The sequence below is a fragment of the Tachypleus tridentatus genome, chromosome 2 (genome assembly GCF_004210375.1).
Source record: "Tachypleus tridentatus isolate NWPU-2018 chromosome 2, ASM421037v1, whole genome shotgun sequence".
NCBI classification, from domain to species: Eukaryota; Metazoa; Arthropoda; class Merostomata; order Xiphosura; family Limulidae; genus Tachypleus; species Tachypleus tridentatus.
The window spans coordinates 131192801-131208631 of NC_134826.1; the positions used below are offsets into that span (position 1 = coordinate 131192801).

The window sequence follows — 15831 nt, forward strand, 5'->3', positions numbered from 1 at the left end:
TGAAACTATACCCATGGAAATATTAATCCATGGTATAGAAAAATAGATTACTAAACATGTACAAGCATCTTATTTAGCATTCACATTCTAATACTTCTACACTTTCTTTCCAAACAAAAATAACCCTGGCAACAGAGAAAGAATACAAGATTTTTATATTACATAAAAATTAAAGTAATTTATCTTTTATACATTTTAAACTTAATATTCATCTAAAAGTAAATTACTATTAATACATTTTAATGTGTTCAAAGTATCATTTAAATCTTTCTTCTCTACACAAGAGCATAAATAGACTTATTAAATCTAGTAACTGTCAAGATTTCTGCTTTTATGCACACAAAAGACATGCATCAAACCCAATTCTTTTTCATAGAATCTAAAAGCTCTTTCCTGTCTTTTGGTTTAGTAGAGAAATAGCATTTTTGTTCTTCAGAATAAAAATCCACCACAGGAATAATGTCACGATAACTCCAATCCTCCCAATGAAAATTAAACTTTTCTAATAGCTCAATTCTAAGCTCGTCACTGGCTACAACATCTGAAGGGGGTTCTTTATCAAGTCTGGACATAACACATCTTTAAAGATAAGAACACTTCTAAAACTAAACCAACCACCATACTTTGGATGAATGCAAACACCGTAGATTTTCTGAAAAAGAAAAGCTTACCTTATACTTGGAAAACCTTTATATCATTTACTGTTACAGGCCTTTATTTAGACCATAAATTCTAAAATCAATTCAATCTAAAACAAATGTGGGTGAGTTTTGTTGTTCTTTTTTTAAGTGAGTAATACAAATGTGGGTGAGTTTTGTTGTTCTTTTTTTAAGTGAGTAATACAAATGTGTGTGAGTTTTGTTGTTCTTTTTTTAAGTGAGTAATACAAATGTGTGTGAGTTTTGTTGTTTTTTTTTTAAGTGAGTAATACAAATGTGGGTGAGTTTTGTTGTTCTTTTTTTTAAGTGAGTAATACAAATGTGGGTGAGTTTTGTTGTTCTTTTTTTTAAGTGAGTAATACAAATGTGTGTGAGTTTTGTTGTTCTTTTTTTAAGTGAGTAATACAAATGTGGGTGAGTTTTGTTGTTCTTTTTTTTAAGTGAGTAATACAAATGTGTGCGAGTTTTGTTGTTCTTTTTTTAAGTGAGTAATACAAATGTGTGTGAGTTTTGTTGTTCTTTTTTTTAAGTGAGTAATACAAATGTGTGTGAGTTTTGTTGTTCTTTTTTTAAGTGAGTAATACAAATGTGTGTGAGTTTTGTTGTTCTTTTTTTAAGTGAGTAATACAAATGTGTGCGAGTTTTGTTGTTCTTTTTTTAAGTGAGTAATACAAATGTGTGCGAGTTTTGTTGTTCTTTTTTTAAGTGAGTAATACAAATGTGTGTGAGTTTTGTTGTTCTTTTTTTAAGTGAGTAATACAAATGTGTGTGAGTTTTGTTGTTCTTTTTTAAGTGAGTAATACAAATGTGTGTGAGTTTTGTTGTTCTTTTTTTAAGTGAGTAATACAAATGTGTGAGTTTTGTTGTTCTTTTTTTTAAGTGAGTAATACAAATGTGTGTGAGTTTTGTTGTTGTTCTTTTTTTAAGTGAGTAATACAAATGTGTGTGAGTTTTGTTGTTCTTTTTTTTTAAGTGAGTAATACAAATGTGTGTGAGTTTTGTTGTTCTTTTTTTTTAAGTGAGTAATACAAATGTGTGTGAGTTTTGTTGTTTTTTTTTAAGTGAGTAATACAAATGTGTGTGAGTTTTGTTGTTGTTTTTTTAAATGAGTAATACAAATGTGTGAGTTTTGTTGTTCTTTTTTATGAGTAATACAAACAAATGAGTTTTGTTGTTCCTTTAAATGAGTAATACAAATGTGTGTGAGTTTTGTTGTTCTTTTTTTAAATGAGTAATACAAATGTGTGCGAGTTTTGTTGTTTTTTTTTTAAGTGAGTAATACAAACGTGTGTGAGTTTTGTTGTTCTTTTTTAATAAGTGAGTAATACAAATGTGCGAGTTTTGATGAGTAATACAAATGTGTGTGAGTTTGTTGTTCTTTTTGAGTAACACAAACGTGAGTAATACAAATGTGTGTGAGTTTGTTGTTGTTCTTTTTTTTGAGTAATACAAATGTGTGTGAGTTTTGTTGTTCTTTTTTTAATGAGTAATACAAATGTGTGAGTTTTTGTTGTTCCTTTTAAGTGAGTAATACAAATGTGTGTGAGTTTGTTGTTGTTTTTTTAAGTGAGTAATACAAATGTGTGTGAGTTTTGTTGTTCTTTTTTGAGTGAGTAATACAAATGTGTGCGAGTTTTGTTGTTCTTTTTTTTAAGTGAGTAATACAAATGTGTGCGAGTTTTGTTGTTCTTATTTCCTTTTTTGAGTAATACAAATGTGTGAGAGTTTTTGTTGTTTTTTTTTAAGTGAGTAATACAAATGTGTGTGAAAGTGAGTAATACAAATGTGTGTGAGTTTTGTTGTTCTTTTTTTAAGTGAGTAATACAAATGTGTGTGAGTTTTGTTGTTCTTTTTTTAAGTGAGTAATACAAATGTGTGTGAGTTTTGTTGTTCTTTTTTTAAGTGAGTAATACAAATGTGTGTGTATGCATGAATACATGTACGATTTTTTTAAACTTATTTCCTGACACAAACAGACGCCCTACAGTTGCAAAATCTTAAGAGTATCAAATCTTCAAACTTTAACAAAAAGCCAATGTTCATTCTTGAGTGTTATATATATATAAATGAGAGTAAAAAAATAAAAGGTTGTATCTTTGCCAAACTGAAGCCTTGAACAACAATGTCAGTATTAGTTTAGAAATTTAAAAATGTAAAAAAACAAATTTGATTTTTATATGTATGAATGTTCAATTCTTTTGCAATGTTTTAAAAATTCCACTTTTAACAGTAGTAGAAATGAAAACTATGCAGCTTTGTTTTTTCATTCAAGTGCATCACAAGTAAAGCCTATAGTTATAACAAACTATTTTTTGTGTTTTGTCAAATGTTGTTATATCATCTTATGTTATTTGGACAAATAATGTCAATATATGGAAATGATTGTATTTGATAAGTTGATCACTGAAGTCATTAATCATTTATCTGAAATTAATAGATTATTCAAATAATGGAACAAATCAATCAGAAATAGTAAAATGGATGGATTTGATTAGTTAATTATTTTTTGAGAGTTGCGACAATTTATTAAGTTGAAAAACCTTGAACTAATAAAAGAATAATAGCAAGAAATCCTATGAAAGTGAGTCCTATTGGTTTGCACATGTACACCAAATACAAAATCATTCATACTATCTTCAACCAATGCGACATTTCCACAGTCACTAAATGAACATTATGATCATTTGTGAAACGTGTCAACTGTAAAGCTCGTAATGCATGTCCAAGTGTTATCTAAGGTTAAATAACTTTTAAACCAAATAAGTTCACCTTTTAATTCATGAGAAAAAGTATTAAAAGGAACCATAAGAACCAAGTTAAAAGAGTTTGAGGAGCAAAGGATGAGCCTCTACTGAAGAAACTTGTCTTTGTTACGTAGCTGATAACTCAAAACATTTCTGATAATGCTGTGTAGTTAAGTTTGCCAAGAAAGTGTAACTTGGTATTTTATGATTTATTGCTTCTATAATTCTGTTGCTTTGTACTTTTAAACCAACTAAAGATGTATTTATCATCCTGCCATCTGGAGAAGCACTAATAATCATTGAAACTAAGTTGGAGATCATTATAGAGCTAATAAGCAAGTTATTCTATTTTATTTATTTAATTTTTTTTTGAAGTTTTTTTTTTTTTTACTAGAACATAACTAATATAATCAAACATAACCAAATCACACAAAATAACAGTAATAAGATGGAAAAGCACGTGATGTACTATTTTTTTGCAGCATGTTAAACTTCATGGCAGACAAGAAATGGTGAAGTTATATGAAAACTTCCAAAACAATGGCAGTTAAGATTTGGCTTGATTCACAGTTGGCACATTGGTGCTTTTCATGTTTGAAAGAAAACTAGTTTACCTCAAGTTACCTGAAGAGATCCTACTTGAACTAAAGTTTCTGTGATCTACGCAGAATGACAGGAATACCTTTACAATTCCCCCCCCCCTCTCTGATGTTCTGTGTGCTTCAATATTAAGCCAAAAATGAAAATACATTAATCTTAGCTCATTAATACTCCCTTGTTAGAAGAATTGTGTGTACATGTTAAGTGCAAATGATCATTAACAATTTATTTTATTAAAATAACTTCAAGTTCTGAATCAGTGGCAGCATCAGGGGGGCTTGAGCTCCCCCCCCCCAAAAAAAATGAGCCAAGCCCCCCTCAGCCCCCCAATATTGTTACCTACATATATTCATAAAATATGGAAATTCCATTTGTCGTTGTTGCTTAACAATTAACATCAAAGAGCCACAGATCTGTAGAACTCAATGTCTTCATTAAGACGGAAGTATGTGTCATGCGTCCCATAGCAACGTACTGAATGCACTGAAACTCGTGCGCTGTACTGCCGCTCCCTGTGTAATGCCATTCCATCTTGAGCTTTGACAAAGATTAGACAACCACAAACTTGTATGCATCTCCACAAACCCTGCCTGTCACTTCAGCTGCCTGTGAGAGACGTTTCTCATGTCTGAAGCTTCTCAAGACATACTTGCACAACAGCAGTGGTAACAACTGCACCAACAACCTTGCTGTCATATCAGTAAACTCCAGGAGGGCAAAACAACTCGATATTGATACTGTTATAGACACATTTGCTGCCAATCACCAGAACAGGTGCATTGTTTTGAAGTAATATTGACTATAAACATGACATGATGAAAGATAGTTAGCCTGATAGTGACCTTACTTCTCCTCAGAGTGTATTAACTTCACATGGAATAATTCGTTTCTGTTATATTTCTTTCGCTTTGTAGCTTTACTCTTAATGGTATATCAAATGTTCAATCGAAGCTAATCTTGGGTGGAATTTAGATGAGTTTCTTCTTTCACATATATGCATATTTTCATAAACAGATTATTTCTAATTTGTAATAATGAATTATTAATCAGAGTATGAGTTTCCAATGAAAACTGCATTGAAAATGCAGTTCAAAATAGCACACCTTTCTGAAATGTACCTTGGTATTTACATTATTATAATTTACCATCTATACTTCATATTGATGGCAATTTGGGAAGCCTCTCCACAGTTTACCTCAGCCCCCCCCCTGTAATAAAATCTGAACACACAAAAGAAATTTAATTTTTGTTTTTGGTTTTTTTTATCTTTTTAAACAATAAAAGTGGTCAGTCTTTCAGCTCAAATGATTACCATGTAACTCTGTTTCTCCTTAGTACAGTGTTTATTATATTATAATTACTTCTTGGTGAGTAAAATTTCTGAAACAAAACTTACTATGTAGATGAAACACAGTCGTATCTTATTGTGTCATGTCTGAAGCACAAACAACTTCTAATACTTAGCATTATGTTCTAATGAAAGCAAGCTACCTACACAGGTCAAACTAAAACTCAATCCTGTAAAGAACATAGTTGATTAAATATACTGTTCAATGATTATAATGCACTGTTTTATCATTTCAGTATCATCATGATATTTGTAATTCTAACACCTCATTATATTCAGCTACTAAGTTATCAATGCAAAAATAATCCTTACAATAAAAATATAAACATTCTAACTAATACCATTAATGAAAATTAATATTAGATAAAGAATAGAATACAACACTAGAAATTAAAATAATGTTAATGTTCCAAAGATTTTGACTAATAAAGAACAAACACATGATTTTACTAAATTAATACAACACTACCTTTTCATTTATAAGAATATTGTTTGTTTTTGAATTTCACACAAAGCTACACAAGCTCTATCTGCACTTTTCAGAATATCAAATTATTTTCTGATTTCTAGTTACAGTCGTAAGATACCTCAGTAGAATACCTAGAGTATAAAACTGAATACATGACATACAAAAAAGAAAAATGTAGTAACTACAATGAAAGTGGTTTACAGCAATTTAACTAGTTATTACATTTATTTAATTTATCGAAAACAGTTAAGAGATAAAACTAAATACTTAATATTTGTCGTTCTTTCATGTGCAATGTACAGTACATAGATATTTTAAAGAAATGCAAACTAACTTGTGATTTATCCCATGGATCATTTTTTATATCACTTCTTTGATAATAATATGTCACTCCTGCTACATGACCAACAGTCTGCATCAAAATAAGAGGTCTTCGATTTGGTAGAAGGTCAAAGTCATGAATCACATCAATATTAAAATCTACAAACTCCTACAGTAATGAAAAAGGTGATTAAAGGTTATCTAACACTTTCACAAATATATATCCGAAACTGATTTATGCAAATTTCATTTTTCAATATACTAGTAAGTGCAAAATAGTGCTCTTTCAGCATGCTAAATATTTACATTCAAAATTCACCAAACAGCACTATGTAATAAAATTTTTACTTTATCTTGTTCCTGACCAGAAAGTGTTATTTCCCAATTGCTTATGCCTAAAGTAAATGGAAAAGACCTACTTTTCTCTTCGAATTTTGCTTTTGTGACCTGGAAGTGTATAATGAAAACAAGATGGGAGACTATATTTGGGGGGTGATACATGAAAGTGATTTACATTACAGTCGCAAATCTCGAAAAACTACTCACTTCTAAACATTTTTGTTCCTTTTTGTTTAACTTTGGTATAAATACATGTAAATCTTGATTCATATGTTGTTTTATTCAGACCTTATGTAAATGAAAATGTGCAAATTTGCCTGTTTTTACATAGAAAATAGGTTAATTTTTAAATTTCATTATTCAGGTCACAAAAGCAAAGTTTGAAGGGAATAATGGCCATTTTCTGTATTTTTACAACATAAGCAATTAAGAAATAACACATACTGTCCAGGAACAAAATTTGTGTTACATGTTGTAATGCATATTAATCTTCATAAATTATATGCATTTTAAAAACTTAGATATTCTGTTGGTTAAATACAATTTAAAAACAACCATTCAGTTTTAATAGTATACATCAATAACAAACTGAATTTATCTTCAGCAAAACAAATAATTTCTAGGTATTTGTAGGTTCATCTCTCCAAGCATTTCAACCAAACTGCAATTTTTTGCTAGTCTCTACAAGTTAAAAATGAACTAAAAAACTACAGAAACTCATATCATTTGTTTTTAATTTTGCCTCGTGCTACACAAGGGCTATCTGCACTAGCTATCCCCCATTTACCAGTGCAAGACAAGAGGAAAGACAGCTAGTTATCACCACCCACTGCTAACTCTTGGATTATTCTTTCACCAATGAACAGTTGAAAGCAAAAAAGTGAGCAAGTTTGGTATGACAAAGATTCAAACTTGCAATCCTCAGATTATAAGTTGAGAAACTCACAGAAGTCTGTGTTGCTGTGATAACTGTTTATTAACAATAATGAACATTTTTACATGAATCACTAAGTTATTGAAATACTGAATACAAAAGGCCAAGCAATGGAATAAGATATACTTGAAAGCAAAAAATACACATTTCACAGAGAAACATATCAATAATTTGCAGAAAAAGTCATGACTTTAAATAGTTTGACAAATTAAAAGACTTAGCTTCATCAGTTAGTGATAATGCTGAGAGTAATTTTGTTTATTAAAATAAATTTTAAGTAAATTTATATGATTACTTCATATCTACATTTTGATCAATACATAAACATTGAACATCATTTGTGTGTTAACAGAAGCACTCAGATGCAATTCTCTCATCTACAAGACTAACAGGAAAAAAAAATATTTTCCTTATTATCAATGTTGGATTGTGCATTAAAAATAAAAACATATTAAAACACACACATTACTTTTGTGAACTTTGAAATGGTATTTTCTTCTGTTATCTTTATTACTAACAACATCAGCAGGTCAGGTTAAGTTACTTTACTGAGAACTAAGTACTTATTTCTGTAGTTGTGGAGAACAGAAGCACAAGAAAGAAACACAGAATATGCCTACCGGTTTTTAAGTTTCTAAAATACATATCAAATGGTTTAATAAATCTTGCTGTTAGAAACAATGTGACAACACTTCAATAAGCACAGCAGAGCATACAATTTTAGATGTAAATCCACAAAAAGAGCAATAATACAAAGTAATAATTGATCAATTACATACATACTGTACACACATACACACAAATGTACACATTATTAATGGTTTTTTGGTGCACAAAGGAATTCAAACTCTAAATATCTTGCACTGTAAGTCTAAAAATTGCTTTTGACCCATCTGGGGGCCACAAATTGTGTGTGCACATATGCGTACAAACTGTATGTATAATATCTTTATTTATTAATAAACGAAATCTTGATTTAATTTTACTATTCATTCTTATATCGCACCCCATAATGTTTAGTTACTGGACACAAGTCATTATTTTTTACATTCTTTCCACAGGACCTAATTAGAATAACTGATAACTGTAACAGGGATTATTTGCAAACATCAGATCAACAATCAAATCAATTTGTGAAAGTGTTAATCATTCAGCACCAATTACAGACTTTCAGATATATTTTATAGTAGTTTACGAAGGTGTACTAGTCAAATAATGATAGTATAACATTCAGCCAACAAGAGATAATTCGATTCTTCAAGACTGTCGTTTGTATACCCACCTTATTATTTGTAAACCATGGAATCCATGTTAAACTCTTCTAATGAACTGGCTTCTACTGCTATTAATGGCAATTATTTCCATAAATCAATCAGTTACCTTGTTAGAAAAATTAAGTTGTCATAACTGGAGCCCAGCCTGTCTTTCCCAAATATTAAACATGTACTTTCACCATTTTATCTTCAAAATCAAGAACAAAAGAAACAGAGGACTTTCTACAACCAATTCCCCAATCAATCTTATAAACTTTAGTAACACCACCTTTCAGTTTTCAACAAAAAATACATTAAGCAACTTTTTATCTCAATAAGATAACCCTTCCATCGTCATGATAAACCTACTAGCCCTCCTTCAAACCCTTTCACAGTATTCAAAGTCTAAGTAATGATTAGTGTAAAGATAATTACCTGTTTGAGTTGTAATAAATATGTCTATAAATTTATACAGTTAATACATCCTAAAACTATTATATTTACTATTAGCAAAAGAGCACTGCTTCAATGGCTTTAGTGAATTATCCACCATTATAACATGACCATTTTCTTTAATCATGCATAACCTAAATAAACAAATAGCAATTACAGTGAAGTAACCTAAACTATAACCATTATGTTGAGAACATCTTTATATTTGAGTAGAAACTATTTAATTCTCATAAAAATCTCACATTAGCAAAGAAAAGATGAAAGCATGAAATAATAGCTGTGACAGTTTTTGAATCCTTTTAAAGCAACAAAAATTAGTGTGTGAATAATGTTAGAGCACTGCACCTAATTCATTATTCGATATTATACAGTGGACCAACTTCTTAATGAGACGTATAACATTACAGATTTTCATTTAAGTTTGATCTTTGGCAGAAAAATAAACCTATACCTAATATATATATAAATCATGAAACAGTCCACATTTAACAATAAATACTGATAAAAACTTTTACTTTCATATCTTTATGTCAAACTTGCTTGGGTGTATGATACAAAAACTCTTCATTATCTAAATTATATAGCTTATTAAGTTTTGCTTATCTGATCCAAGATACATTTTATCAGTGTTCCTCACCTGTGTTACTTGATGAAGATAAAACATCATGCATTCATCAATGGGATCCTTAAGGCCTGTCAGTTCAGTGGAGCAAACAAAAGGTTTAAAGGCTTTTTCAAACATCTGTGGTGTACTAATAATTAGAAAGGCTACTGTATTATCATCATAAGGAAGTTTAAAAACAGGTTTCACTTGAGAATTGTACCATTCAACCTAAAAAGAGAATAAATATATCAGGAAAACTATGAAATAAACATCCACTAAAAAGATAAAACATATCTATAAAAATTTTGAACACAAGTCCAAAGAGGTTATAATATCCTTGTATGGGTCACTGGTTAGACCACATTTAGAGTACTTTGTTCAGTCTTAAGTGTGTTGGATAATTTTAACTGGACAGAAGGGTGGCTTGATGGAAGAAAGCAGAGGGTTGTTATATATATAGTTCAGTCAAACTAGATTAATGTTGCAAGTGGTTAATCTAAGGTATGTCTTAGGACCATTGTTCTTTCTGATTTACTCTAAAGACCTAGATGAAGGAATGGTCAATAAATTACTTAAATTTGCAGATATTAAAAATCTTGATGCAACTGGTTGTAAAATGCATGCTGCTGATTTACAAAAGATTTAGATCATTTATCGAGTTGGGCAAATAAATGGTAGATATGTTTTAATTATGATAAATGGAAGATGCTGCATGATGGTTACCATAATTTGAATTGTAAGTATAATTTGGATGGGAATAACCTTTACAATGTCATGAAAGAAAACAATCTTGGTGTCATGGTTGTTAAATCTCTTAAGCCATCCAAGTAGTTTGCTGTTGCTAGTGGTAGGGCAAATAGGATTGTAGGCAGTATCTACAGTAATATTAAATACAAGTCTAAATAGATTATAATATCATTGTATATATCACTAGTTAGACCACATTTAGAGTATTGTGTTCAGTCTTGATCTCCACACTTTAGAAAAGATGTTGAACTGTTGGAAATGGTTCAGAGGAGGATTACTAAAATGGTACCTGGGATGAAGGGGCTGTTATATGAGAAATTAAGATCCTTAAAATTGTTTCCTTTTGAATTAGATTGGATCTGATTGAAGTGTTTAAGATTGTAAAAAGAACTGATAATGTTGATGCACCAACATTTTTCATACTTAATGAGAAGAATTATAGAACTAGGGAACACATATATATAGATTTAGGGCAAGGTGGAAGCCATCTTCAGCTGAGATAATTGTATTTCTCAAATACAGTGGTTGACCTATGGAATGGATTGCCTTTAGATGTTGAGGCAGTAAATTTGAAAGAGTTTAAGAGAAAGTTTGATAAATATATGAATGATAAGGGCCAGTTTTAAGTTTTTGTATCAATAGATATAATTTGGCTTAGAGGATGGGGCAGCTGAGAGGAACCAACAGGTTCCTTGTTGTCTCTAAACATTATAATTGCTATACTATACTGAGCATTCTGTTTTTTCTACAGATTTTATTGGAGAGCTGCCAGGATGATACCAAGTTTGTAAGAAAACCGAGGACAGTATAACTACATTGCATAATACATTATATACCTTACACATAGAAATGGCTTTTATGAATTAAAACATCAAAAAAATTAATCATGAGTATATCATGTACAGAGTTATTTGTTTTGTTTTTCTTTAGTGTAATCATATAATCTAATAATAAGCAGTGATACAAAACAAAACCTCTTGGCCTATCAAAATTATCTCCCTTATTTACAAAAGTAACCTAATATACAGCCCAGAACACTAATCACCATATTACACATGGCCCCTCAAACTTTTATATATATGTACACACACACACATACACAAAGGAACACTTAAATATGCAAGAAAAAAGTTCATGCAGTCTTCCCTATTGGTCTTGTATACAATCAATTTCCATATGTAAAGATCCCTTTTGAATTTCATTAAAACACTTCCCTCCAAACCCACTGCCTCTCTATATATTTCTTCACGCCTCCAAAGACCAGTGAGAAGAGAGTTTGTTTGCTATTAATCCCAAAGTTAAACAATTGGCTATCTGTGCAATACCCACCATGAGTAGTGAAACCCAGCTTTTAGCATTAAAAATTTGAGACTCACTTGGGGTTATCAAAAACAAAATACAGATTTTAGATTTAAAACCTGTATTACATACTTGATAAATAATAATTTCTACATGCAATTGTGCAAACTCTACAACCAAATCAACAACACTTAAAAAGTTGCATTATGTCACACTTGCAGTTTATTTTACACATGTAGATGATGAACAATGGTATTACTTCCTGATTTGAAACATTGGCTTAATTAGAAAATATATACGACATGAAAGTGTCATTATCAAGCCCAAATGAAAGAGAAGTCTTATTACTCATATATATAAGCAGTAACCTTTTGAGAGCTGAAGCTAATTCAAAACTATGTTCCCACAAAAATACAAATTTCTAGGCCTGACTTTTGTAAGTAGTCTACCATAATAATATAAACTTTTAAGTTATACTTACAGCCTATACTAGTATAAAATTCTTTAAATACTATACAGGGGATATTTCATTAGTTCTGATCTGTGGTTAATGTTAAGTTATGTTTGCTTTAATCAGTTATTAGTCATTAGTATGGTACTTCTACTGATGCTACAGTGGGAACAGTACCTTAAAAGGATCCACTTCAAGTCCAAGTGTTTCTAATTTCTTCCTAAGTACATTCGAAAATTCTGCTACATCTTGATTTAAAATTTTCTTCATTTCTTTTGTTTACAGTCAAAATATGTGAAACAAATTATTATTACTTTTAGTAGTATTCACTTCAGTAATACTAATGATCCTTTCGCCAGATTCAAAATTCCTACATGTATTACATATATCTTTCTCACTCTCTGTGCCCGGTCGACACTTTGCTCAGATTTTTCCATCATACCTAACCCAACAGATATTATGATTGGCTCTGCATAATTTGTTATAGAAGAAAAAGTTTCATAATTCACACATAAACTTCCAATAAGGCGCCCTTAATTAAAACGTTCAGTGGAAAATTACCTAAATATATTTAAACTAAAACTACCAACGCATGCGCATAAAAGCTTACAATCAATTAACTAGTTTATATACGAAAATTCCTAATTATTTGAAAACCGCCATAAATCTTATCTCCGAGAGTAAATAATACGTACGGTATTGATGGAGAATGAAAAATAAGCGTTTACTATTACAAAGCTGTTTTTTTTTTAATGTAAAATAAATGTTAATCTATAATATCGTTAAATTAAATAAAGCTGTTATTGATATCAATAGTTTCAAAAAAGAGAATTAACATGTTAAAGAGGTTTATTAAAAAATGTAATACTTTTTTCTGTAAACATTAATATCAGAAAATAGAAATATTTCATTAAATAATAGTGATCATTCAATTTGTTGGTTTTTGTTGCGTAAGTAAGCAAAAATTACAAAATTCCTATTCAGTGGTTTCATAGTTAAAGGCAGAACACTAACCCAACTTATTATTTTTGTCTTAACAATAAATTTCTGCGGACTCACACCGCTGAAAACCGGTTTTCAATACCCGTGGTGGACAGAGCATAGATAGTCCTTTGTGCTTAATTTCAAACAAACAAACGACCGAAAAAAAAGTAAGGTATGCATGCATGGGCTAAGCAGCCAGAACAGAAATACTCATATTCAAACATAGATATTTGTATGTCTTTAATTTAGGACTGTTAATCAGACAGAGCACAACCTGTAAGAAACACTAATCGCCTACACTTCGGCAAACAGTTAACTGTATCGGGCACTCGCAGCTGAAGGCAAAGAACATTTTTTAAACTATGGCGTATCGTAGGCACGAACCCTGGCCCTTCGATACACAGTCCAGCCCACTAATCACTACGCTACACATGACCCTTCTAACTACTTTTTTTTTTATGAAGGAGTATTTCATTATACAAAACAAAAAACTGACTCAGCCTTCCCTATTGGTCTTATACACAATCAATTTTCGTATATAATTGGATCTCGTTGAAACACTTCACTCCTAATTTCCTTTTTTATATCTGCATGTTTTTTCTCTTAATATTTCCCATTTTCTTTCAGAAAAACCAACAGGATACTAAACCACTGCCTCTCTCTCCATTGCCTTTTAGTGGCTCAGCAGTATGTCTGCGAACTCACACCGCTAGAAACTGGGTTCTGATACCGTTGGTGGGAAGAGCACAGATAGCCCATTGTGTAGCTTTGTGCTTAGTTAAAACAACAACCTCTCCATCTCTACAATGTTAAAATCAGGGGTTCGATGTGACTTTGCTATAAGAAAGCACAGACACACACACTCTCCATCTCTTCCTATCTCTTGAGACCTGTAAGAAGAAGTTTATTTTGCTACACAATTTGCTATCTGTACTGTGTTACCATGAGTATCGAAACCCAGCTTTTAGAATTGGAAACCTCTAGACTGACTGCTAAGTCACTTGAGGTCGTCAAAAAGAAGTACATATTTTTCTGCTTTAAATAAATTGCATACTCAATAAAATAATATATTCAACATACAAGTGCGCAAATTCTACAACCAAACCAACAACACTTAGAAAGTTGTTTAATAAATATTAGTTATATGACAAAATTTAATAATAATTGTACCATTTTATATTATGCTCATGTTCTATTCTTTACTAAAAGGGATAGCTCATGCATACTTTGTTAACAGTTTTCTATCACATACTGTAATAAACTAATGAAGTTTATAAATTAACAACAGTGTGTGTATTTTTTTATTGTAAAGCCACATCGGGCTATCTGCTGAGCCCACCGAAGGAAAGCGAACCCCTGATTTTAGCGTTGTAAGTCCGTAGACATAGCGCTGTACTAGCGGGGGTTTAAATTATTAATTATTAACACCTGCTGTTTCATATTTTGTAAACACTTCGCCCTGTGACTCAGCGGTAAGTCTGAAGGCTGATAACGCCAAAAACTAGGCTTTAATATTTGTGGTGGGCACAGCAGAGATAACTCACTGTATAGCTTAGCACTTAATAAAAAAACAAACAAACCAGAAACATACTGTATAAATCACTTATGTTTTCAACACAAACAATACATAAAAATATGTTGAAAATTTTGTCAACTAACTTAAAGAACGTCAAGCGCTTAGTAACAAAGCTACTCTCAATTGACAAATGAAACAGACGGTTAGCCATAGAACCAACCATTCCTGAGAGCTCAAAAATGGCCTTAATGGTAGACCATTGTCTTTTTGATTGCTTATGGTTAATGACACAATTCTTTTTTTATTATTATATTTATTTTTGTATATTGTGTATTTTGTGTGTTTTTTTATTCTGAAATATTTAGGTTTACATGTAATTCGGTTGTTTACTTTTTCTTTGATCCCACCCCTGTGTCAAAAGCGGTATGTCTGTGAACATACACTGCTAGCAACCGGGTTTCGATACCCGTGGTGGGCAGAACAGAGATAGCCTTTTCTTGTAGCTTTATGCTTAAAAACAAACAACATCTTTGATTTTATTACTGAACAACTAGTTCTTATAATAAAGCAAGGATTCAAGTGCACTAGCTCTTCGAGATAATCCTTCAGTTACATATCAATCGTGAATATATCGGTTTGGGACATTTACTTATATTTCTGTGTTTTGTCTTTACGTATTTGGATTACATTTTAAGATTTGATATTTTGACTTATACGAGGGCTGTTCCAAAATACGCGAACTGACGTCATAAAACAAAATGTACTTTATTTAGAAGTTACAGGTCTGGGACCCCTTCAAAGTACTCTCCTCCCCAACGCACACACTTATCCCAACGCTGTTTCCACTTGTTGAAACAGTCCTGGTACGCTTCTTTTGTAATGTCCTCCAGCTCCTTCGTCGCATTTGCCTTAATCTCGGGAATCGTCTCAAATCTTCTTCCTTTCAAGGGTCTTTTGAGTTTGGAAAACAAGAAAAAATTGCAAGGAGCAAGGTCAGGTGAGTAGAGGGGGTGGGGAAGAACAGTGATCGAGTGTTTGGCCAAAAACTCACGAGTTCTGCGTGGCACAAATGTCGCACCAACGCGGTGCATCTTCAATTTTTCGGTCAAA

The 15831-nt window shown here is 31.2% G+C and overlaps 1 protein-coding gene across 1 annotated transcript; it reads right to left on the minus strand.

Moving 5' to 3' along the window:
* Positions 1–203: 203 nt before the first annotated feature.
* On the minus strand, positions 204–12894 carry LOC143245112 (cyanocobalamin reductase / alkylcobalamin dealkylase-like). The gene is given in 5 exon segments (XM_076491007.1): positions 204–559; positions 562–652; positions 6155–6310; positions 9758–9952; positions 12399–12894. Coding segments are annotated over 5 exon segments (741 nt in total). The 5' UTR covers positions 12492–12894; the 3' UTR covers positions 204–353.
* Between the last annotated feature and the right edge of the window lie 2937 nt (positions 12895–15831).